The 24,354-nt window shown below is 45.3% G+C and overlaps 7 protein-coding genes across 7 annotated transcripts; 5 read left to right on the top strand and 2 right to left on the bottom strand.

The window, feature by feature from the left end:
• The first annotated feature begins 7,760 nt into the window (after positions 1-7,760).
• V1516DRAFT_668323 (uncharacterized protein) lies at positions 7,761-9,836 on the top strand. The gene has a single exon (XM_066920978.1). The coding sequence runs from the start codon at positions 7,922-7,924 to the stop codon at positions 9,521-9,523; it is 1,602 nt and encodes a 533-aa protein (XP_066779874.1). The 5' UTR covers positions 7,761-7,921; the 3' UTR covers positions 9,524-9,836.
• On the top strand, positions 9,800-12,669 carry V1516DRAFT_645187 (uncharacterized protein). The gene is made up of 2 exons (XM_066920166.1): positions 9,800-10,606; positions 10,665-12,669. Exons 1-2 carry the CDS (start codon positions 10,267-10,269, stop codon positions 12,578-12,580), a joined length of 2,256 nt encoding a protein of 751 aa, XP_066779873.1. The 5' UTR covers positions 9,800-10,266; the 3' UTR covers positions 12,581-12,669.
• A 43-nt stretch (positions 12,670-12,712) lies between these two features.
• V1516DRAFT_44566 (Hamartin protein-domain-containing protein) lies at positions 12,713-15,833 on the top strand. The gene is made up of 2 exons (XM_066919053.1): positions 12,713-12,980; positions 13,058-15,833. Exons 1-2 carry the CDS (start codon positions 12,973-12,975, stop codon positions 15,699-15,701), a joined length of 2,652 nt encoding a protein of 883 aa, XP_066779872.1. The 5' UTR covers positions 12,713-12,972; the 3' UTR covers positions 15,702-15,833.
• A 131-nt stretch (positions 15,834-15,964) lies between these two features.
• Positions 15,965-18,802, top strand: V1516DRAFT_618029 (P-loop containing nucleoside triphosphate hydrolase protein; the record flags this gene model as incomplete). The annotated part of the gene is made up of 1 exon (XM_066919388.1): positions 15,965-18,802. One exon carries the CDS (start codon positions 15,965-15,967, stop codon positions 18,800-18,802), a length of 2,838 nt encoding a protein of 945 aa, XP_066779871.1.
• An 89-nt stretch (positions 18,803-18,891) lies between these two features.
• On the bottom strand, positions 18,892-20,808 carry V1516DRAFT_661766 (uncharacterized protein; the record flags this gene model as incomplete). The annotated part of the gene is made up of 2 exons (XM_066920390.1): positions 18,892-19,944; positions 20,005-20,808. 2 exons carry the CDS (start codon positions 20,806-20,808, stop codon positions 18,892-18,894), a joined length of 1,857 nt encoding a protein of 618 aa, XP_066779870.1.
• A 163-nt stretch (positions 20,809-20,971) lies between these two features.
• Positions 20,972-23,286, top strand: V1516DRAFT_668317 (heat shock protein 70 family). Its single transcript, XM_066920977.1, has 2 exons — positions 20,972-21,485; positions 21,552-23,286. Exons 1-2 carry the CDS (start codon positions 21,381-21,383, stop codon positions 23,160-23,162), a joined length of 1,716 nt encoding a protein of 571 aa, XP_066779869.1. The 5' UTR covers positions 20,972-21,380; the 3' UTR covers positions 23,163-23,286.
• Positions 23,215-24,351, bottom strand: V1516DRAFT_668315 (acyl-CoA N-acyltransferase). Its single transcript, XM_066920976.1, has 2 exons — positions 23,808-24,351; positions 23,215-23,744 (listed from the first exon to the last, which is right to left on the bottom strand). Exons 1-2 carry the CDS (start codon positions 24,159-24,161, stop codon positions 23,559-23,561), a joined length of 540 nt encoding a protein of 179 aa, XP_066779868.1. The 5' UTR covers positions 24,162-24,351; the 3' UTR covers positions 23,215-23,558.
• Between the last annotated feature and the right edge of the window lie 3 nt (positions 24,352-24,354).

Below are 24,354 nucleotides of genomic sequence, written 5' to 3'. Positions count from 1 at the left end.
CAGGAATGGATGGATTGCGGAGTCTGGTTTGACATGCAGACACGATCGGGGGCATCCTCCAGTTTGCTGACTTCCCGCTTCTACAATACAGTAAGTATCTCTAAGACATTCACCATATATCTAGCCAATGTCATTGGGCTATATTATTTTTAGAATCGTGCTTAATTTGCACTTTGAATCAAGGCGATTCGTGTGCCTGGCCACCCCGCTGTGCTGTCGTAGAAGAAGGTTCGGACTGTACCCGGTTGAGGATAGCCGTGAATCCACGTCTAGAGCTGCATCAGATGCGGCAGCTGGACTCAGATTGCGTCCGCTGAACGAGCCTAAGCTGTTTGGAACCGAAGAGGTACCTGATTAGAATATTCCCGGAAATTGTTCTGCCGAGCTATTTTGTTGCATTGTCTACGTTTTTTGCAGATTCATTCATTGATTCATTCAATTGCTGTAGAGAGATCAGATTCTAGATTTTGTTTAATCGTGGTGGTCCATCGACAGCAATCAGTCCGAATCACAACTTGCTTGTGTATGCATGTTTCCGAAGATGTTACGATATTCACCAGTGTCGTTCAACAATAAATAATGAATTCGGGTTGCATTTTGCATTAAGATTATTCTTTGTTAGGCTGGTCAAATGCCATCGCTGATAAATTAGAAGGAACGAAGGCTAATTATGGTTGGGACTAATTAGGATCGGACGGGTGTTACGTGGAAACTAAATGATAATCAAGGCTTGCAAGTCACTCTCTGTACTCTGCCGCAATAGAACAATGAATTGCACAAGAAAAATTTTAAAAAGTCGCACTTTAATAACTCCTATTAAAAATTGAGCGGGAATAATAATATGTCATTTCGTTCGGTTTCAGCCGGAAATCGGACTAGGCCGCACCAAATCGTTTTGCTATTTCCAACCGGCGCGAGAAATGCCAGCTATGCCCTGTCTGAGCAGTCTATTTGCGCAATCCAGGAAATTTAATACAGTATTAAAAAATACTTTTGGAGTGTAGCTCTTCGTGCATAGCAAAGTATTCATGCCGGAAGAGGACGAGGACTTCTTAGAAGGATCTATGTTGTATATTTCCGTCAGGTCTGAGACCAATTTACTATAATCAGTGCATTAGTGACTGATCAAGCCGTATCCCAAAAGCAGGACCACTATCTTTCTAAAATATATCAATTGCCTAGCCAGCTCGAGATAAACTCAAGATGAACCTCAAATCCAGACAGTTTAGCAAGTATCTAGGTATACTACTCGCAGATTCGTTCCGCTCGCGCGGGCCCGATTGCGCGCCGTGACATTCCAGCAGATTCTGAAAACTGGATTTCATAGCGGAAGACCCGCATTATTTTGCCATTACGAAAAACCCGATACTGCATGGTCACAGGTTTTGGACAACAAGTATGTACACTTCCCAGAACCGCATTTGCTTCGGGACAAGAAACCCGCCTCGTTGTCGGACAGATCTAGGACAAACGTCTTACCGTTTCATTGCCCAAATTCTCTTTCGTATCTACAACAAAGAAATGACTATGTGATGTGGTGGTTGAGATGGAATGCAAAATGAAAGGTGGAGAAAGGCCAGTAACGTTGAAATAGTAACTGTGTGGACAAGGCGACATTTCTAAACAGATACAGTTCGGAGCAAACTACAGCCTTGCGGCACTCTCTAAGAAAAAATCTGTTCCTGACCGATTCGAAACATCTGTATTACGACTATTCTGCAGAAAATAGAAATTGATTGAATTTTAGTCCTGAGAAGGAATCTACCTAGTCCGTTAACGATACTTTCGGCCTTCGCCTGTGAGCAGAAGAATTTCCAGGGCCCACGCGGCTCATCGCTCCATCCCCAAGTCGTTGGCTCTGGATACCAATGAGAGTTCCTTCAACGAGGAGAGGTGGGCAAGCTGAACTTTAATACTATATCCGAGGATGGACGCGACTGTTTTGAAAACAGTCTCAAGGTCAAAAGAAAGCATGGAAATTTATTTAAGCGGAGAAGTGGATTGTTTTATCGCGGATGTAGCCAGATGTAACTAGCTGTAGATACACCAATCGATCGTCCGTCTAGATTTGTTATACATTGCCACTATTGAATCTGACTGACATGTCCCGCGTAATACTGAAGCTTAACACTGATTTGGCAGTCACTGGACCTCGACCTAACACGTGCACCGACAGAGGCGCGACCGAAAAGGCGAGACGTCATGATGACTGTTTTTGACAAGCGATGATCAAAGGAGCTGTAAGAAGTAGTCTATCTCTCTACTACAGTTAAGCTAATCTTGTGCCTTGTTTCTCTATCTTTGCGTAAGTAACTCTAACCATCCTTATTCCACGTTTTACGTTCTGTACTTTACATACAAAAATAACAGCTGCTCGACTTGTCTGAAGTAAAAAGATCTTGCACATATTTGTGAGCAAGGGTTGTAAACGTCGACAGCATTATATCAATGTGCTTGTTCTGTTCCGTTTGTGCTCCTTTCCTTTCGGCATTTGTCTACACATATTTACAAAACCAGCTCGATAGGATGGCTGCGTTGTTTGAAATTCGTTAGGAGATCGTAGCAGAGGCGCAACTGTAAGGTGGAGGAATCAGACAGGGCTGAATAATGGAGAGCTCGACCGACCGTTGCGCGCTTTGGACTCGTAGCTGCTTTCTCCTGTTACATTCTGCCTGAGCGACTAACAGGCAAAGCGAACCACGACAACCGCTCTGTGGCCATCGAATTTTGCAAAGCCTGATTTCAGATCCAGCCGAAGCCAGGAAGTACCAGCAAGGGTTACTATCGTCAAGCTGGCAACAATAGACGCGACACAGACCATAGGGATAACCAATTCAATAATTTCAGTCAGTCGTATACGGATGAAGCTGCAACTTTAGACGACCTGAGTCCGAGTGTTCATAGGTCTATTTCGTAAACTGAACGTAGGTTTCTGTCGCTAGGTGCTGCTGCTGCTGCTTCTGCTTATGCTTATGCTGATGACACATGGCGGAATAAATCAAAGAGGTAATGAGCGAGAGTTATGATTAACGCAACGCTGCCCAAAGGCGACCAGATTAAGTATGGATTATACAATTATTAACCAGCCATGTGTATCCGTGTAAAGATCCTCTTTGGCACCAGTCCTGAAAGGCCTAGTACGAGGTTGATTTCATGATATGAACAATAAGGATATGAATTGAATTACACTCGATTGAATTTGGACAGGCTCTCTATTGGATGAACAGCCGATGTAGTTTGCTAAGAGCGCGTCATTAACGCGACAGCACAGAAGCATTCATGTAAGAGCATATACACAAACACAAGGAAGAAGTACCCCGAGAAATCCGATGTACAATCTTGTACAGCACTCATCGTTTATTTACCAATCACCAATATAGCCATACATCAGTATACCTGCATACCTGCATACATACATCAATGCTCCCAGACAATTTGTCAACCAGTCAATCAACCCCAAGAACGCCAAAGTCCGGTTCTGGGACTGTGGTGGTGACTGGATGAGTCTGAGTTGTCTGTCGCAGGGAGAGCGAGCGCCACCGGGGCGTGTGTAGACCGAGACGAGTGTAGTAAAGTGGGAGCGTAGGGTGTAGGTAGCGCAGTAAGACCAGCCAGCCAGCCAGCAATCAATGACCCCAAGTACGTGGGCGCGAATCTGATAAGTAAGCGATTACAACGATACCCAGATAAATATATCCATACAATAGACACAGACAATAGCTCGCACGAAAAGAAGCTGCCTAGAAGAACTGAGTCCTAGTTCTTCGCGTCGCGCGACTAGCTGAGACCAGCGGTGACCGAGCACAGTTAAGTTCATAATCAAGCACACTCAGAACGCGACGACAGACTGAGACTACAACGACCGACCACAACCACGACCACCCCACTGTACAACGGGCAGTCGAGCTACCCTCGCACTCTCCCAAAGACAACAGCAGTAGTCCCCAAATGACCGACGCCTGCCATCACTGCCGGTTCGCCGATCAATATTCGGCCCGCCGCTGAACTTAGTTAGTCTGTCAAAACAGCTCACGGCGCTGTCAAAAACCTGTCAACTGGTGCAGCCCCTTCGCTAGTCTGGGTTTTTTGCCGTGTGTCAATCCGTGATTGTACGTCGGCCGAGAAACGCACGGCACCAACTTTAATTTCATCGAGTTGCTTTTGTTCTGTGCAATGCAGCTAGAGTTAATTTTCAGCCTTAGTAACATTCCCTCGCACGCTCGATCTGCTGTCTCGCTCCTTCTCGTGCTCACTTGACTCCCAGAGGTCTCGCGCGACAGCAGGGACGCTGGTCTGTACTCTGCACCCAGTGTGCTGCCAGTGGAAATCAGAAGGTTCTATCTTGCTTGTAAAACATTCGATCAGCCAGCTTTGGCGAGCTCAGCTATGTTTCAGCCGAGTTCAGGATCAGCGTCTATCAATGACGGACATCAGTAGCACCAAATTCGTTTGACATACGAACAGACAGATACAGACAGCCTACTCTAAGGACGAGGTAAAGAAAGATACCTCGTCTTCTCTCGCCCTTGTCTCCTCTTCCAGCGATCAAGAGACTTGACAGACTGCTACGGCTCCAGATTACTTCAACCGTACTACTTTTCATTATTACTACCTCTGTTTCTCTATGTTCATAACTACTATTTGTCATTACTTCTTGCGACTATTACTTACCGGCCGCTCTTCACGTCTACCCGTCCGTGCCGTAGTGGCGTTTGCGCCCCTTTCTTAAGTCTGTATGTCTTCTTGCCATCGCACTCGGACACCTGGCAGAGCGAACGACAGAAGAGACAGACTGAACGAGAGAGCGCGAGAGTGTGTGCGGCGGTAGAGCGAGAATCAGCTACCTAATCTCCTCCACACGCCGACCACACACCCACACACAGCCAGCACATTTGCTCGCTCAACCATATCGATTTGTCGGCACAACGTCGTTACCAATCACTCTATATTCGTAAGAATAAATGACAGGACGACGTGAGAGTAGCGATAACGACGTTCAAGAGATGATCAAAACTTAATATCCCACAGGCTGCAGCATCGCAGCAGCAACAAGATTTCGTTTCTTATGAAGCTCTCTCTCAGCAGCGTTTCGATAGTCCATGATACAAACGAGTACTCCCGACTATTCTTGACTACAATAGATTAGATTAGTCCTGCTGGTTATCACACCCCCCCTCCCCCCCCGCAAGGTCAATAGATAGCAGCCCACCCGCACGACAAGTACAAGTGCAAATTACACTTCAGCACTTCATCCCATCTCTCGGGCTTTTAGGAGACGCGCGCAGCTGGGACATGGAAATAAGCAACTCGCTCGAATAATTCCAGTCGCACGTACTGCTAGTAAACATGCAGACGGTAACTACTGGGAGAAGCTGCGTGCGTACTGATTTTGCGTTCTGTTCGAAAAGTCAAAACACACATTTCTTACAGGCCTCTCATACCTCAGACATAAATCCATTTTTGGCCTGCAACCGCTATCGTCAGAAATCCATGCCGCCTGTTTATAGCTACAGCAGCGCCATTGGCTGACGAGGGATTATGTAGTGTCATGATAATAGATTCGGTTCAAGCAACTGCGGAGGATAGCAGAGCATCGGTGATGTTCTTCAGATGTAGCTAGGACACGGGTCTTGAAATAGTAATCGATCGGCAGGGATGCCCGAAAGACAGACGGCAGTCAGTTTCCATGCAGCGGTGATAATGCAGGAACAGAGAGTGCGGGCAAGACTGGGAAGGATTAGCGACAGACGTCCTGCCGGACCAGACCACAGGGACCAGTAGTAAACTGCTCAGTGGAAACGCTTAGTTGACTAATCTGATGTAAACCGATCGTCCGTGGAGACACAAGGCAGAATCGTTGAACTGCGATTAGCCAATATGTCAACACAATCTGTTGAGTATCTCTCAAATTACAGCCAACATGTGGTGTTGGAGAGAAACAACCGCAAGTCGTCGTCTCGTACAACCATTTTCTACAGCGCGTCTGTCTTTCTATTTCTGTCTGTGCGCGAACAGAGGGGACAAACAGAGCCAATCTGGCTGGTTTATCGCTGCTACCGGCTGCCGCTGCTACAATTGCACCACACCTCTCTCCTGCGTGTAATTTCCACACCAGCATGATCGTCCATGTCTCTCAGACACCCCAGCAGAGACATCTCTACTCCCACTTACTACTCCTCGAAGCTTGGTTGCCCCAAATCCCACGCCAAAACAAGAACATATCTTGCCCCAAGCCTAATGGGCCCCGTCGTGGATGCAGATGTGACTCCAGACAGCAGCAGGAAGATCAGCAGCGACTAGACCACCACGCATGCAGGCAAATACTAAACGGGAGGCCGGTAAGCTAGTCGGCAGATCCCGCCTACTGGTTGGGCGCCTAAAAGAGCAGTAAAAGCGAACTCATCGTTGGTGGCTGGTTTATGAACGACGTAGAGTAAGTGCAAAGCACGTAGATGTAGCTCACGTTCGCTCTTACGCCCACGCTCACGCTCTCGCTCTCGCGCTCTACATGCGCGTGTATGAATGGCAACGAATAATGAAATCGCGAGCTAGTATCTCCAGCATACGCGCTCTCCGCGACAGCAGCACGCACTCGTCTTGTATGTCAAACAGACCTCCCAATCAAGCTCTCAAGAGAGCTGCGCACGTCGTTCCTTTGCAACTCCTAACTCGTGCACGACCACGCAGTCCGGAGTCCGGTCCATCAAGAGCTCGTTTGACACGCAATAGCTGCGGTTTCCCCATCCGGTACTTCCGCAGCTCTCTCCCTGGGCCGACGACTGTTTGTTGTCCCTTGGTCCACTCTCCCGCTACAGCAGTCCACGACAACTGGACGTTTGTTCCAGAGTTCGGTCTGCTCGCGTTAGTCAGCCCAAGTGAGCCAGGTACCCAGCTAAGACCATACGCCGCAGCGCGTACCTGAGGTACCTCCGCGTATCTCCCAATCTATCTTTGTCACTAATAACGTCTGTCCGCGGCTATTCTATGCAGGACATCTCGTCATCTCATCGTTGTCGCGGTCAGTAAATAATATCTTTGCTTTGTTCATTCTATCTTTTCCCTAGCTCAATTCCCTAATTCTCTACCGGCGAGTTCCTCCTTTCGGCCCCTCTCACCCCTCATACTTCTGATCTGTTACACTAGCTCCCTCTGTATATTGTTGTCTACCCAAAGCTGCGCTCGAAATACCGAGTATACCTGTAGCGGTAGTGGCTTGAGTGGCGCATCCAGCTCATCCTAACGCACACTTGTTCTCCTCGTCATTCTGGTCCTCGTCCGCGTTTCTTCTGCCGCTGCTGCTGCTGCGCTGCTCCTGCTCGTTCTCGTTCTCGTTCTCATCCTCGTTCCGCTCTCGCTCTGGATGTCGGAGCTCTTCTCCCTCATTACAGACATCTCTCTTACGCCATGACGGCTACGATCCGCTACAACCCACTATTGTTGAACTACTGTTGGTCTATCCTCTAATACAACTCTATTCAAGCCTGCCACCATCACCACCACCATTACCACCTCTGCTTCCGCTAGCTACCCTTTCACTGTCGTGCACCTTCCGCAAATCCTCGCTACTGTCCCATCAGCTACTACTCCCCTCGTCCTCTCATCTCCGCCTTCCCCCTCCTCCCCCCCAAAAAAAAACAAAGTTGCCCAATAACGCTCGTCCGACTCTAATCTGCCTTGTCCTGTCTGTCGGCTCTCTTTCCTCTTCATATATTATTACCTTCCCTCCTCTTCCTCTCTCTCTTTCTCCCCTACTCTATACTGCCCTTCCTGCTCGTCGCATCCCTCTCGCACGGTTCGATTCTCTCTCTGGTCCTCAGTTCTACTAGCGTCTGCACTCTTCATATACACACGCTTCCATTCTCACCTCTGCAGACTCCACTGATAGTGCATGCTCTCCCTCATATAATTATTCCTCCCCACCATGGGTAGCAGCACTGTCGTTTTCCCTGCAACTCAGCTTCCCTCGCTCCAAGAAGTGCTTCCAGAGTTTCTATCCCGCCAACAGCAGCAACAGCAAGACATCGTTTCCTCCACTGCCTCTCTACTCTCGTCCTCGTCTTCGTCCTCCTCATCATCATCATCATCGACTTCATCCTCATCCTTCTCCTCAGCCTCTTCTTCCGGTTCCTCATCCATGTATCCTTCGGAGTCGCCAGACTCGCGCTCTTCTGTCTATATCGCTTCTCGCTCGCCTTACCACGACTTCGACTCTGTGTCGGCATCTGCATCGACCTCCTCCTCTACTCCGTCCTCGACCATCCCTCCTGGATCTCAGCAGATTCCTCACACGACTTACCAATACAACACCGACATGACGACTGTCGCGTCCTCTTACCAGGATCCGCAATCAGCTTTACATGGTTATGCTCCTTCGTCCTCGCTTGTTACTCCACCACCACCTCCTCCTTCTCAAATAATGTCTTCAGTTTCTGCTCAACCTCCTTCCATTCAAAGTCAGGTTCCCTCGACGCTTGCAGGATCTGCGCAACCCGTACTTTCATCGACGCAGAGTGACTCTCTTTTGTACAGACAGCCCATTCACCCTTCCTCAGCTATTCGGAATTCTGAGAGCGGTAACAGTAACAATGGTGGATATGGATATTCGGTTGCTGATTCACACAAATCTTACTCTATTTCTTCGGCATCGTCTATTGCGTCGACAGCGTCTACAGCCTCAACTCCTTCTACTGTATCTTATAATGTCTCTCCATTGGAGTATCAGCCCCGGTCGTCTTATTACGGTGGTGTATCATTGCCAAGTCCAGACGACTTCTCGCAATACCAGCGACTAAAAGACTATTATGGATCAAAGGCTCTGCCAGGTACCTATTCTCCACCACCCGCTTCAACATATTATACTACAGCGGCTGGATACGCTCCAGAGGTGCCTTATATGCATTCAACTCCCACTTCAGGGGCTTATGAACAGCAGCATGCTTCCGCCCAAAGCAATGAAATGTTGCACATGCAACAGCAACAGCAGCAGCATATCCCGCAACAGCAACAAATGTATCAACTTCACCAGTCAAGTCTCCCGCCGCACATGGGCATATCTCCTTCTGCAGGTGCAATTTCTCCATACTCTCAAAGCTTGAATGCAGGCCAATTAGCTGCCTCGCAAACACACAGTCTTCAACATTTACAACACGTTTCTCCTTCTGGTATGGCTCCTGGTACCTCACATGCTCATTATTCTCCGTACGGCGATCTGGTTTCGTCGATGCAGGTCCATAAGAAACGTCGTGGAAACTTGCCCAAACATGTCACTGATATTTTGCGATCGTGGCTTAATGCACATGTTCAACATCCTTATCCGACTGAGGAAGAAAAAATCATGCTTATTCAACAGACAGGATTAACTATGAATCAAGTATCAAACTGGTTTATCAATGCTCGTCGTCGTCGACTGCCCGCTCTCAACAAGGAGCTTGCAGCAGCAGCAGCGGCGGCTTCGGCCGCTGCCTCCGCGGCTGCGTCAGTGTCTGGCGAACACCCAACCCAGTCAGTGAGCGAAAATCGTTGAGCTTAAAGAAAGGAGAAGAGATTGCAGTTTGTATAGTAATCACGGCGGTAATTCGATTTATTATTGCAGCCTTGCAAATTTTGGAAGGGGGATTATACTGATTTGATGTGAGGCAAGAAAAACTGATTTTAATTAATTATTTTTTTGATACTATATACTTTTGGGGGATTGTTTTTATATGCAGGAGTCTTGGGAGCAATCAATGATGAATTTTGTTATGCTTGTTTTATTATGTTTTATTATGTTACATTATGTTATATTATTATTATTATTACAACACGATATCAAATAAACCACTCGTCGTATATGAAAATCTTCCAGCAGTAGGAAAACTTCATTTTCGCTAAAAATTAAGGTGTGGCAGCCGGCGAGCGGGGTTTCGGCAGCTACAAAGTCATCTCAATTGCCTGCAGCTGCTAACAACGCGACATCCGCTAATAATCGCCACCTGATAAGTGGTGTTCGGCTTCAAGACAAAACCAGTAGGATTTTGTCTGTCAAGATGTCTGTTACATGTCGGCAGGCTTACTGACATGTACACTGAATACCAGAAGACTAAACCCCATTGTTAATAGAGACATGTGTAAGCGGCTGGCCAGCAGAAGGCACTTTGAGTCCAAACCAGACGAGTACTGGAACGTCCCAATGTAAACAAATGGAAGAGCTTAGTGATGGATACAGATGATAATCGGGCTTGATACTGAATCGAATAGAAGTTCCGATAGAAAGCAGAAGAGAGATAGATGGCGATAGGAAAACAGCAGCTGGAGCAGTATCAAAGCGACCAGTTTCGGTTGCAGATCTGGTATACCTTGGATAATGACTTGACCGAAAGTGCAGTGTTTGCCGCTGAGAGGTTAGTTACTGAGCAGCCAGATAATATTGCGAATGTGCACCTGTACGCTCTCTGTTTATATCGAGCCCATAAGTACAAATTGGCGATGCACCTTACGAACGAAAAAGACCATGTTGGATGTGCATACGTGTTTGGATTGTGCTGCCTAAAGCTAGGAAAGTATCGAATGGGATGTCGAGCTCTGGAGAAAGTTAGGCGAATCTGGCCACAGGCTGGAGTTCAAATCTGTAAGTGTTGGCGTGCTTTGTGATTTACGTTCTACCTCTCACCTTTGAATTTTAATAGATGATCATAGCGATACACGGCGCGGTTCATCGCCGGATCTAGCAGCGATCCAATGTTTATTAGGTCACTTGTACAGGCTATTTGGAGACGGCAAAGAAGCAGCAGAATGCTATTCGGCTGCATTGAGCATAAATCCATTTCTGTGGGAAGCCCTTGAAGGTTTATGCAAATTAGGTGTGAAATTACACATTTCAAATATTTACACCGTCACGCCTGCAATGCTGAATGCGCGAAGTAAATGGCCTGTAAGATTGGAAAGATCCACACCATCTTATGATCCATTCACAGACTCGAAATCCACTGATATAAACAGCAGTAAAATTATTAATAATGCGCTCCAGAGCAGGTTTAGACAACACGGTGACACTGCTTCCGACGCAGATGGAGACGTTAGCATGGGTATAGCATCTGCTGCTACACCAGATACCGATTTTGTTACAACCCGAGGGGTACGGACTCGAACTCGTTCAGGACAGTCACAGCCTCAGGTTCCGGATGCGCCAAAACGAACACATTCTATTAGGTCTTCTGAATCGGGCCAAACTGCAAATGCTACAGAACTTCGACGTCAGCAGAGCGAGTATACTCGTCGAAGCGCACGTCTGCTGCATTCGGATTCTACGCCTACTGCGTCGACCAACATGAATGGCAACTCAAGCCTGCAGACACCTGTCGCTAGACAAGGTGCGAATGTTCCTGCTGTACAGCAAGATGTACATCCATTGAGAGGTCGATTAAGAGCTGTTGGATTGATGAGATCTCGGTTTCCTTCTTCTACTACCGGTTCAACTGATGAGACCCGAACTGCAAATGCTCATGAAAGCCCTGTCAGCGTGTCTGCTAACTCCACAGCAACAACAATAGAAAGAGATGATGAAGATGAATTCCAAAAAGCCGTCATCGATTCAGACAGGATTGATATGGAAGCTCGGATGCTCTCACTGTACGAAATGATTGCGAATGGTATTTATGCATTGTCTAAGTTTGAGTGTTCATCCGCGTTGAAATTCTTTTCCTCGTTGTCTCAAGAACAACAAATGTCTCCTTATGCCCTGGGTAAAATTGGGCGAGCATATTTTGAATCAGTACAATATTCTGAAGCTGAAACAGCTTTTCGTAAGCTCCGTCAAATAAGTCCAATGAGGCTAGAAGATATGGAGATTTACTCAACATTATTATGGCATATGCGAAAAGAAGTGCAGATAGGGTTTCTTGCTCATGAACTTTTAGATATTGAGCGTAATAGTGTGCAAACCTGGATTGCGATCGGCAATTCATTTTCGTTACAAAAAGATCATGATCAAGCGCTGAAATGTTTTCGTCGTGCAGCTCAAATTGATCCCACTTTTGCCTACTCGTATACTTTACAGGGTCATGAATATGTTGCTAATGAAGAGCATGGAAATGCCAAAATGGCTTATAGACTGGCAATGCGTGCGGATTGGAGGCACTATAACGCATGGTATGGTTTGGGGATGTTGTTTCTCAAGACAGGGGAACTCGGACTCGCCGAACAACATTTCACTCAAGCTGCTTTGATAAATCCAGGTAATTCAGTATTGATATCTTGCATTGCCATGGTCTTGGAGAAGCTGGGCATGTACCCAGAGGCACTAATACAGTATGATCGTGCGATTGAGCTTCACCCAGCAAGTGCAATGCCGCGATTCAAAAAAGCCCGCCTGCTCATGACTATGCGACAGTTTGACGCCTGTCTCTCTGAGCTGCAAGTCGTATTATCGTTAGCCCCGGACGAGTCATCGGTGCACTTTCTACTGGGAAGATTATTCAAAGCCCGAGGAGAGAAGCAAACGGCAATTAAATATTTTACGTCGGCTTTGAATTTGGATCCTAAAGCAAGTCATGTCATTAAAGCAGCGATTGAAGGACTAGAGAACGAAGACGACGTTATATAGTTACAGAAAGGCCTTGTCCAAAATAGGATTATCATTGTAATATAGTAATATTAGCGTATAGATTAATTTTTTTGTCCGAGGTGAGGAGGGCTGCCAAGAAGTCTAAAATGGTGCATAATCTCCTCCATTTGAATGTGATAAACTTTGGAGCATTTAGATCCAAAACAGCAGCCTTACGTCACTTGTTCCGTCTAGTCTACCTCCCATCAGCTTGAGCAACTGATCAGAAGAAAGCGAAGTTCGAAAGCTGGAGATAGGCCCTGCAGATCTACTTCTTTTTGTTTGAGCATTACTTAAGTGAATAAAACTATCTAATACGTTCGGATTTTTCTGTATTTGTGTCCCGCGCACAGTAGAAATCCAGACTGTGCGCGGAGAAAAGATATATCCTTATGTCTGGGTGAGTAATGAAGAACTCTTTTCTTCGCTCTTATGCGAAGGTTGCGTGCTAGTTTTGATAATTAATGCAAAAATTAGTTCTTTGCGAGAATTGTCCAAAGCGATTGTCGCCTCGTTGAACGAACTTGATTTAAGTACCGATGTGCGACCTGAGATACCAGAGAATCTGACAAATGCCTTATCAGCCTACTATCGTCGCCATGAGAAAGGCGATGCCAACGATGCGGGCCGATTGCATGATGAACTGAATAAACTTTTTAAAGATGGAATTATTACTCCGAACTCGTCTCGAGAAGCCCTGTTCGGTCAGATCTTGGACTTTGTAGGTCCTATTTTGATGCTGAGCAAGGACAAAATCAAATATTGGATCGATCAAATGCTGGTTCCTGCTTTGGACTCAAATGGACGTCTAAGAATTGTGGTGGAAGATTCCAAAATGTTTTTGCTGAAGATGATGACTTATGATCCCTATGACACCTATGGGAGTTTGTTCGGCGATGATTATCTCGTCGAGCTGTCCAGATATTTGTTGGATTCTCTTGTACAAATCGCGATCGGTTCGAAAAACCTCGAAACGCGAGACGACTCTTCAAATGGTCGGGAGAATAATTCTGACGAAAATAATTCATTTCTGCTCTCGAGACAACAAATAGGATATAGGCAAGAAGCATCTATTCTATTGCGCGAGTTTGGTGACAAGCGACCTACAGATTTATTTGATATCCTTGATATCTATTTTATTCAACCGCAGTTCAGAATTGAGATCTTGAATTTTCTGTCAGATTTTTTGGAGACTCAGCCTCCTCATCTATTTGAAACGCATTCTTCGGGTTTGGTCGATCACCTCTATATTTGCTTATTGCGTGACCAGTCTCCAGTCGCGATCAATCTTGCAAGTAGTGTATTGGTAATGCTATTACCCCATATATGTAGCATTATTGGGCCTACACTACCTAAGATTTTTGCTATTTATGCTCGCTTATTGTATTGGGATATACTTTATCGTAATGCCTCTGATGAATCTCTCGTTTCAGCATCACAAGAATCATCTGACGGACTTCAATTTGGATCGACTGGCACCTTCGATGATGTCTCGAGCGGCAGCATAGCCTATGGAGGAGGTTATTACTATTATGACAATCCGGAGGTTTCAGATTCATTTGTGGCCTCAAAACGCGTGCATCCTCAAATCCAGACTTCCGCAGAATGGGAGAATTTGATCGGCTCTACAGAAGAGATTGAAAGTGAAAAGGTTAATTATAGTAGATTGTTTACTTTTATATATGGAATGTATCCGATCCACTTTCTCACATTTTTAACCAATCCGGAGCGTTATTTTCGTTTGGTCAGCTTTCGAATGCCGAACGTGATAAACTTTGATATTGGAGATATAGCGCTTCGTTCGCAGATAATGTCAAGACGACATCTACTACATCCGAATTTTTTTCGATATACGTTTGAAACAGAATTGAATGATCAGAGCCGGTGGGAAGTTGCAGGTGCAGCTGAAGATATCGCCGCATTTTGTATTACCCTGGATACTGGAAACATGGAAATGCCGGATGTTCCAGAACCGACGGTCATTTTCCAGGGATTTCATGGCCAGCTTGACAATGAAACCCAATTACCATTCATCCCACTTGAGCCATCGGAGAGCTACGATGTCAATATAGCTACTCCCAGCAAAGATACCAATCTTTCGAGAACTGGGTCGCTGAGTTACAGTCCTAGGTATAAACCAAAATCCATTGCCGGCTCGATTTCATCAATGAATACTGCAGGTGAGCCCTCAGTCGTGTCTCCTCAGCTTGGATCATTACAATTTCAGCATCGGAAAGTACTAGATATAGAAGAGATACTTGATAATCATAAAGACATCAATAATCGCCTACCAACTGAAATTAAGCCAGGCACAAATGAATCAACTGTATCTTCTGTGGCTTCTAAATCGAAAATATCGTCGTCGCCTGATAATATGATCAATTCAAGGGATGGGATAGCCTCATCGACAGATATGCAGGCTCGATTGGACTACTTGCAAAGACAACTACTGATGATTCGGAATGAACTCAACTTTGAGCGATATTTAAAACGACTTCGCTTACGGAATCTACGGAGTTTGAAGGAGCAATATTCACTTCTCCAGCGCGATGAAGCAAATACACAAGGAATCATTATTGCAAACAAAATGCTTCAAGGGCAAATTTCGCGCATGCAAAGCGATAGAGCTAGCGAACACGCCACACTATCTCGTCGGCTACAAGAACGTACTTCTTATGCGAATGAGCTTTTGCAGAAGAACCGTGATCTCAGGCAAAAATATGTCGAATGGAAACATGAGGAAGAGAGTGTACGTGGATCGCTAACTTCATTCAAAGAAGAAGTTGATAAGCTTAAATCGGGGTTTTTGGAACAGCGAGCAGAGATTGAGAATCTCGAGCGGAAACTGAAAGACAAGCAAGAAGAAACCAGAGAGATCGACCAAATACGACGAGAAAACTCGGCCATGAAATTGAAATTCAATAATTTGCTAGTTAGCGATAGAGTTGAATCTACACCCCAGATTCATGATCAGCAAGTTGAATTTTTGAATTTACATGTGGCCAAATTAGAACGTCGGATCAAGATGCTAGAGGAAGTCTCAGGGAATGAGAAGTCGTCGTATGAAGCTAGAATTGCAGATTTGCAGACACGGCTTGAATCTGTTACCGTTAGTCACTAAGTTTATTGGGTTTAGGAGTTTGCTGGTGGATTTAATGATTGACTAGTCCTGGCTTTTATTCTTTCCTTCAATTATTGTTTTACTAGATTGCTCGCAGATCTTGCAGCATTATTATTAAACGACCTACTAAATTGAATCACGTGATACATGCGGCTAGGTGGGAGAATTGGACTCCCAAAAGCTGAAAAATTCGAACTTCAAGATTCTAGTAGGATTGTAGAGTTGAAGACCAAACAAACCAAATCAAAAGATAAATAGCGAAGATGTCTGACAGTGATTCAGATTACGACATATCTGGAGCCATTGCTGGATTGAATGAAGATGATAACCATAATGATACTAGAAGTAAAGGGAGCAAGATTCCGTCATTACAGGTAAATTCTAGTTCAGATTCGGATTCAGATGATGCAGATTTTTTCAAGAATATCAATTCAAGCAGCGGAAACCTTAATGGAGAAGCCAGGAAAAAGATAGTGAAAGGCCCGTTTGCTATGCTTGGATTATCACAAATTCTTACGCGGAATGTCCATCGGAAGGGATTCAGTGCGCCAACTCCGATCCAGCGCAAAACTATTCCATTAGTGGTTGAAGGTGCTGATGTAGTTGGCATGGCGCGAACTGGATCTGGAAAGACTGCTGCGTTTGTATTGCCTATGATCGATAAGTTAAAGACCCATAGTGCCAAAGTAGGAGCTCGTGCGCTGATTTTGTCGCCGAGTCGTGAACTAGCTTTGCAGACATTGAAAGTAGTAAAGGAATTTTCAAGAGGAACTGATTTAAAATCAGTCCTGCTTGTCGGTGGTGATAGTCTTGAAGAACAGTTTGGCTGGCTTATGACGAATCCGGACATTATTGTCGCTACGCCTGGCCGATTCGCGCATTTGAAAGTTGAGATGGATCTTGATTTGCGATCTATGGAATATGTTGTGTTCGATGAAGCTGATCGGCTTTTTGAGATGGGATTTGCAATGCAATTGACTTCGATTCTAGCAAGTCTCCCATCGACACGTCAGACACTTTTATTTTCGGCTACGCTGCCGAAGTCATTAGTCGAGTTTGCCCGAGCTGGCCTAACAGATCCCGTTCTTGTGCGACTAGATGCCGATTCCAAGATCTCGGAAAACCTAGAAATGTTTTTTTTTAGCATCAAGTCAGCAGAAACTGATGGTGCTCTGGTCTGGTTGCTGCAGGATATCATCAAAATGCCGAATGCGTCGCAGATGCCAAAGCCGTTGAGTTCCTGGAAGAGTCTGGAGTATGATTCTGACGAGGAACATAATGCAAACGGTGGTGAAAGTGATAGCAGCGGAAAGAAGAAGAACTTCAAAGGCAAAAAGCAAAATAAGTTCACGAGTAAAGTTCCACAAGGAAATGAGCTGATTTCGCCCCATTCAACTATTGTGTTTGTTCCGACACGCCATCATGTGGAATACGTAACATCACTGTTACGGTCATTTAATTATGCGGTGTCCTACATCTATGGTTCACTTGATCAATTTGCCCGCCGGGATCAATTAGCTCAGTTTCGCGCCGGGTATTCATCGATCTTGGTTGTCACTGATGTCGCTGCTCGAGGTATCGATATCCCGATTTTGTCAAATGTGATTAATTATACATTTCCAGGATCCCCAAAAGTTCTTGTTCATCGAGTTGGACGAACAGCTCGTGCTGGAAAGCGCGGCCGTGCATTCTCGTTGATTAAAGAGACTGAACTACCGTACCTTCTTGATCTTGAACTGTTTTTGGGGAAGAGTTTACAGCTGCCTAGTGATTTTGAGAACATTCCAAGTTCTGATATTGACTACACAAAGGGGATTATAATTGGGAGTTTTCCTCGGGATGATCTGGAACGCTCGTGCGAAGATGTGCAGAACTTGCTCGCAAAAGATGGCGATTTACGTGGTCTTCAAGAAGTCGCAGTAAAGGGCGAAAAGTTATACCTTAAAACACGAGGTTCAGCTTCTTCAGAAAGTGTCAAACGAGCAAAGGAAGTAGTTTCTAGAGGATGGAATCAACTAAATCCAATGTATAAAGAAGCAAAAATAGCTGATAGAGAAACTATGCTTGCCCGATTATCCAATTTCCGACCTAGTGAAACTATTTTCGAGCTGACCAGAAAGGGTGGCATTATAGTTGACTCAGGAGCGGAATTAATGAAGCGAAGAAGAAGACAAATTGCACCTATTCAGCGCTATGCAAAGGAAAAGAAAGTTATTGCAGTACCTGAAGATATAAATTTAGAAGGGACCGAAATGAAATCGCTGGAACATTTGGACCAGGACAGAGACAACGAGGTAAATTTGGAAGTCGAAAGCGAAGCTTCTGAAGATGAGATTCAGAATATATTTAAACTAGCGCCTGAGCGCAGGAATTCTGCTAAACGAAAACAAAGTAGTGATGAAACTGAGTCTCAACCGCAGAAAAAGACGAAGGCCACAAGTTTCAGAGATAACTCGCATTACATTTCGCATTATGCGGCTACGGAAGCGGCACAAGACAGAGCATACGGAGTGAATAAGACCCACTCGTCCACATCTGTTACGTCGTTCATGGACTCTGCGGCATCTGCTACATTTGATCTCGTAGGAGATGAAAGCCGTTCTGGGACAGGTATCGTGGGCAGTAATCGGACTAAACTGACGAAGTGGGACAAGAAGCGACATAAATATGTGACCCGACCTAGCGGTGACGAGGCTACGATGGGGGGCAAAAAGGGCAAAATGATTCGTGGAGAAAACGGTGTACGCTTACCAGCATCATATAAATCCGGTCGATTCGAGAACTGGAAGGCCGCTCATAAAAGACGAGATGGGGTTGTTGTTGGTCAGCGCGAAAACCCGCATGATGCCGGCGCAGTGGCAATCCCGACTTCAAGGAAGTTCAAGCATAAAGATATTAGAGCGCCTAAGCCGGCCGATAAATTACGCGACGATTACCATGCCAAGCGAAAGCGCCTCGCTGCCGCAGCCAACAGTGGTCATGTTACAAACGCGAAATCTGAAGTCCGGTCGTCAGAACATATTCGCAAGGCTAGAAATGAGAAGGAGCGACGAAGAGAGAAGAATGCTAGGCCTTCCCGGAAAGGAAGGGGAAGAAAGTAGAAAATTAGTACACTTCCTGGATCGTATTAGCAGTATATTAGAATGACATGTGGTGTAACACGGTTATGTATAAAAGTTTCTACTGAATATTAAAAATCGTCTCTTTCCTCATTCTTACTAACCAGTGAATTAACAAATTGATTATTCTCTTGATTGGTTTCATGATGACTCCGATTTTTATTCATTGCACTTAATGCACCTTTTCCTGAAGCAGATTTATTTGGAGCAGAGCCTGACGTAGTCTTATATTTCTGGTCACCTTGAGTTTTAACCAATTCTTCGCCAACCCACTTGTAGTTGACACCAGCGGCAATGTCCCTATATATCCTCAATAACTCTTCCTGTTTCTTCCGCTCATCTTCCCTGATCCAGATGAATTTCTCACGGGAACTACCTTGTAACGGTAGTCCATCCGAGCCCATGCCTTCGCTAAAAGTCAAGTAATTTGTTGCGCCGAGCGGAACGCGTTGTCGAAAGTAATGCATATAATTCGTGAACGAGGAACGGAGCCGTAAGGCGTTACACACCTTTAATACAATGCTGGGAATTCGAGAATCAAGAATGTCAGTCACAAACGGGAACAGATAAGGTTGTGCGATTTCTTCAGATACAGATAGTATTCGAGGAGGGCTTGATTTTGAAAACATATTCTGCAGATTAAACGCGCGTAACAGGATAAACATCGCAATGCACCAATCATCTGAGTCTTTACTTTTTAGAAGTAATCGTGCTGCAGAAATGACAAGTTGGCTATCCGGTGTATACTTGCCAGCGCGACAATCTTTGACCGCATCTCGAATCACTGCTTTTGCCTCGACTCCAACTGGCTCCCTCAAATGATCTCGAGGAGATAATCCAATGGTGCTAATGATTGTATTGTATGTGGCAGCGTTCATGGGAATGTCATACTCGGTCAGTTCTAGGATTTTATACATCATATCGACATTGTTGGCGATCGCGCAAACATGTAGAGCAGCATTCAGGTGAATGGTATTAATTGGAAAATCACCTCGTTCAAGTAAATGTGCAAAAATATGATATGCTTTCTCGCAAGCAGATGGAGTTTTATGACTGCATTCTGCAAGTCCGTTAAATATGATTGTAATTGTATGCTCGTTGGGTGGGGAACCCTTTTTTCGCATCTAGCAAAGTAGAGTTAGCATGATAGAGTTTCGGATAGGCTTCGTTATTCGACTCCTTACCTCATTGAAGGCTTGAATCGCTTTCGCTACCCTTTCTTCGCTGAACAATTGCTTCAGTATATAATTCCAAGCGACTGGGACCGGGACCTGAGCATGAGATGCGATATCGTAAGCAGCATCGAACTTGTTGTTCTTCAAGTAGTCTTTCACAACTTGGGCAATGATATAAGGATTCCCAACCGGCTTGAAATCAAATTTTCCAATCAGTCCACGGCCAGGTTTATATTTCGGTGAATCGTAGGAAAATCGGTTTCCGTGTTCTTCCTTAGTATTCTTTATAAGGCGTCCCCTGATTGATTTTTTGGATGTAGCAAAAGAAGGATCGGCGGCCTCGATAGTGGACTTGAAATCAGACACGTATTTAGCTCGTCTATTCCAGCCACTTTCAGTATCTGGTTTTTTGCCGGTGCGTGACGGTATGTTGTGTTTTTTCCTTATAATCTCGATTTCTCGTTCTGTAATTGAATAGTCGGGCTTTGCGTAGTCTGTGGTCCTATAATCTTTACTCGAGGAAAAACCCCGTCCTTCCGGCTTCTTCGACGAATTGTGAATCTTTAAGTCTCTATGTCTCGTCCCAAATACAGAACTGAATTCATCTTGCTGTTCTTGCTGTACATTGTCTTTGCGTTCCCACTTGATCAATCGATCCAAATTTCTTACTTTTACTACTGGCTTGGGTGTCGCCTGGCCCTTAGGCCACGTACTCGAGACACCTATTCCCGTATGAACAGAGAGACTGAGATTGTGAGAGTGGCAATCCCGTGGAAGCCATTTTTTTCGTAAAACACGACTGACGGACAACATTCCGCTCTTGCTCGACGAATTCTTCTTCGTTCAGGTTGCGATCCAGATTGAGCCAAAAACTGTTAGCCGGAGAACTTTGAAAACTCCCAATTGATTTGTACTGTGCTAAAGGGGTTTAATCGTTGCCAGTCTCATGAGTTCTTGGTCATCAAAACAGACTCGCTGCCAGCCAAATTGCCGTCATTTAAAATGATTCACGAGGATCTTCAAACATCACGGATTAAATAACTGCACAATCTTTGGCATCTTTGGTTTCAAAGTCAATTTAATTTAAGAGTGGAAAAAATCGGTTAAAGTGTAGTGACACAATACCCTGATTTACTACTATTCTGGGTGCATACGAACGTCTAGAGTTTGTTGCTACCATACAGTATTCTGATCATTGTCCCCATAATACGCTCCAACTGGTCTTGAAAGCAGAAATTATTTACTGCCAAAAAAAAACCTGTAAAACTTTGTTCTGATCAAATTTGTTTTACCATTCTCTTCGAATTTTGACAGTTTGCTTTACTTGTTTGTCTCCAAGAGTCACAATTGATAGAAAGACGAGAATTCGAAGAAGGGAATTAAATATGGCCGAAGATACTCAGGCAAATGGAGTCGGCGAGCAAGCCACGACAACTGTCATTGGACTTTCGTTTGGAAATGCAAATTCGTCAATCTCCTTCTCTGGCAAGGTAAGTCAGGCTATAATTTCCATATCTTAGAGGTGCAGAGGTGCAGAGGTGCTAATGGCAAATAAGGACGGTAAAGTTGATATTATCGCAAACCAAGACGGTGACCGAAGCATTCCGTCAATGCTGTCGTACGTGGCTGGAAATGAATATCATGGACTTCAAGCAAAAGCGCAGCTAATTCGAAACCCTACTAATACGGCCGCGTATTTCCGAGACTTTATCGGCAAGCCATACGCTGAAATCGATCCGACCTACTGTCATGGATCTGCGCATCCGGTTGAGGAAAATGGGGTAGTAGGATTCAAGATCATTACTTCAGCCGAGGAAGATGCGGTAGCCCAATTTGTATCTGTGGCCGAGATTACTAAGCGCCATTTCCAACGATTAATTCACTCGGCATCAGATTTCCTCGGAAAATCTGTCACTGGCGCTGTGATAGCTGTTCCTACGGATTTCACCACCAGTCAGCGGACGGAATTGGTCAAAATTGCGAAGGAAGCCGGAGTCCAAGTCATGCAAGTCATTCAGGAACCAGTCGCAGCATTATTGGCCAATGATGCAGTGGCGTATGGTGCCCATCCTAAAGACCGGATTGTTGTTGTTGCTGATTATGGATATTCTCGGAGTGATGCAGCTGTGATCGCTGTTCGAGGCGGTATGTATACCATTCTTGCGACGGCACATAATTACGAATTGGGTGGGTCTACTTTGGATGATGTTTTGGCAAGCTTCTTTGCGAAGGAATTCGAAAAGAAAAACAAGATTGATCCATTAAAAGATTCTGCACGTTCGCTGGCGAAATTGAAAATGGAATGTGAGGTTACGCGCAAGACGCTTAGTTCGAGCACTAGTTCGACGATCTCGATCGAAAGTCTGGCAGGTGGATTGGATTTTTACTCTACAATTAATCGACTCCGATACGAGACCTTGGCTCGCTCAGCCTTGGATTCAGTTGTCGCTCTCGCGACAGACGTCGTTGCCAAAGCCGGTCTAGATACTCTTGACGTTGACGAAATTTTGCTCGTTGGAGGATGCTCGTTCACCCCCAAAATCGAGGGCCGACTCGAAGCTGCCTTCCCTGAAAGCACTACGATTATTTCACCAAATTCTAGCGCCAAAGCCCTTAATTCTGCAGAGCTTATTGCGCGAGGAGCTGGAGTTCAGGCGTCTCTGATTGCCGGTTTTGAGCAGAGCGATATTGACGAAAGCTTACAGCCGGTCGTGACGACGGTTCCACATCTTGACAAAACAGTTGGTGTTGTTCTCGCTGATGGGTCGTTTTCGGCCATGCTAATGAGCCATACCGCGCTTCCGATTCGGAAGTCTAAAGTGTTTGCCGCTCCGACCGAAGGGGGCAATGTCGTCATTGGTGTGTGGGAGTCTGAAAGTGAAACAGTGACTAGTAAGGTTGAACGGACAAAGCCCGAGCCAGGTGAGCAAGATGACGAGGATGAGGACGAATTCAGCGACGACGAAGACGAGGACGAAGAAATTCGCGAGAGAGTCGAGAAACCCACCAACAAAATTGCTGAGATCACGTTAAAAGACGTTAAGCCAAATGCTCAGATTGAGGTTGTGATTAACATTGCTGCAGATCTTAAAGTCGGACTCGCAGTCCGAGAAATTGGTGGTTCGGCTGTCAAGGGCGAAGTCGAGCCAGCACAAGTGAGAAAGTAGAGTTGGAAGTGAAAATACGGTCAAAACGGCGAATGTTATATAGAGAAAAAAGTTTTCAATTTGCTACAAACAATAGCGTTCAATTATTAATGCACAAATAGACGACGTTTGAAGCCAAACACCAAAAAACCAATAAACCAATAAACCAATAAAAACCACTAAACGCCATTCAAAATCAAAACATAAATCCAAAGAAGTATTTCGACACGTGAAGTATCACGTGAAGGATGAGGCGCAACTCTTTTGAGAAGCGTAGGACATTAGTTGGGAGAAGGGCGAGAAGTGTGTGGGGAAGGACGAGAACAGCGATCCGATATGAGTGTGGAGAAAAGGTGTGACATGGACATAGGAAACGATAGACGATGGACGAACGGCAAAAAGAAAAAGAAGAAGAAATCAGACTGAAAAAGATTTCCGCATGAGAAGGCCGTCGCCGGATTGTTGATAATAGCCTGAGAGATGACGTTCGGGATGAAAGCCGAGCGAACTGTAGAAAGTGAGGGCGGGCACGTTGGAAGATTCGACTTGCAGGATGAGAGCCTGAAGAGAACTTCGTGCGGAACGGAAGACGAACTCGAGTTGCTAGAAAAAAAAATGTAAGAAAGACAACAGAGAATTTGGTAGACCCAATAAAGTAAAGCTTACTCGCATAAGAAAAGTGCCGATACCCAGCCGCCGCGAATGTTCATCGACTGCAAGTATCATGACATGACCCGTCACAGCATTCGCATCAAGTGCAGAACGCGATAACCGCCCGGCTACGACGCCCAGGATCGTTCCTGAACAACCATCGCGGACGGTCAACAAATGAGAGTCGTTTGCAGTAATGAAATGAAGCAGAAATGAAGCCGAGTAATGGACTGGTAGCACACGATCGAGGAATGCCCGAACATGCACGAGGTCGCGTGTGTACAATCTCTCCAGTCTAAGGTCACGATTTGCTGGAACTGGAGCTTCTTCAGAGGGCTGTGTGACCTGTGGTCTTTCGACAATTGCCATTTGACTCAACTCAGCTTAGACAGAACAAAATTAGTACATATTTTGGCTCTGTATTTATAGCGGACTGACTGTAACTGAAAAGCTCCAATAGAACAAGCAATCATACGGTCGTCGATCGCATAAACTTCTACCGAAGCCGGACTTATCGCCTACTTCGGCTCTCTCCCATCGGCTTCGGCTCGGCGGTGGGACT

Source organism: Lipomyces oligophaga, assembly GCF_038497815.1.
Source record: "Lipomyces oligophaga strain CBS 7107 unplaced genomic scaffold V1516scaffold_1, whole genome shotgun sequence".
Taxonomy (NCBI): Eukaryota; Fungi; Ascomycota; class Lipomycetes; order Lipomycetales; family Lipomycetaceae; genus Lipomyces; species [Lipomyces] oligophaga.
The sequence above is the reverse complement of the archived record's forward strand: the minus strand, read 5'-3'. Positions and strand labels throughout refer to the sequence as shown.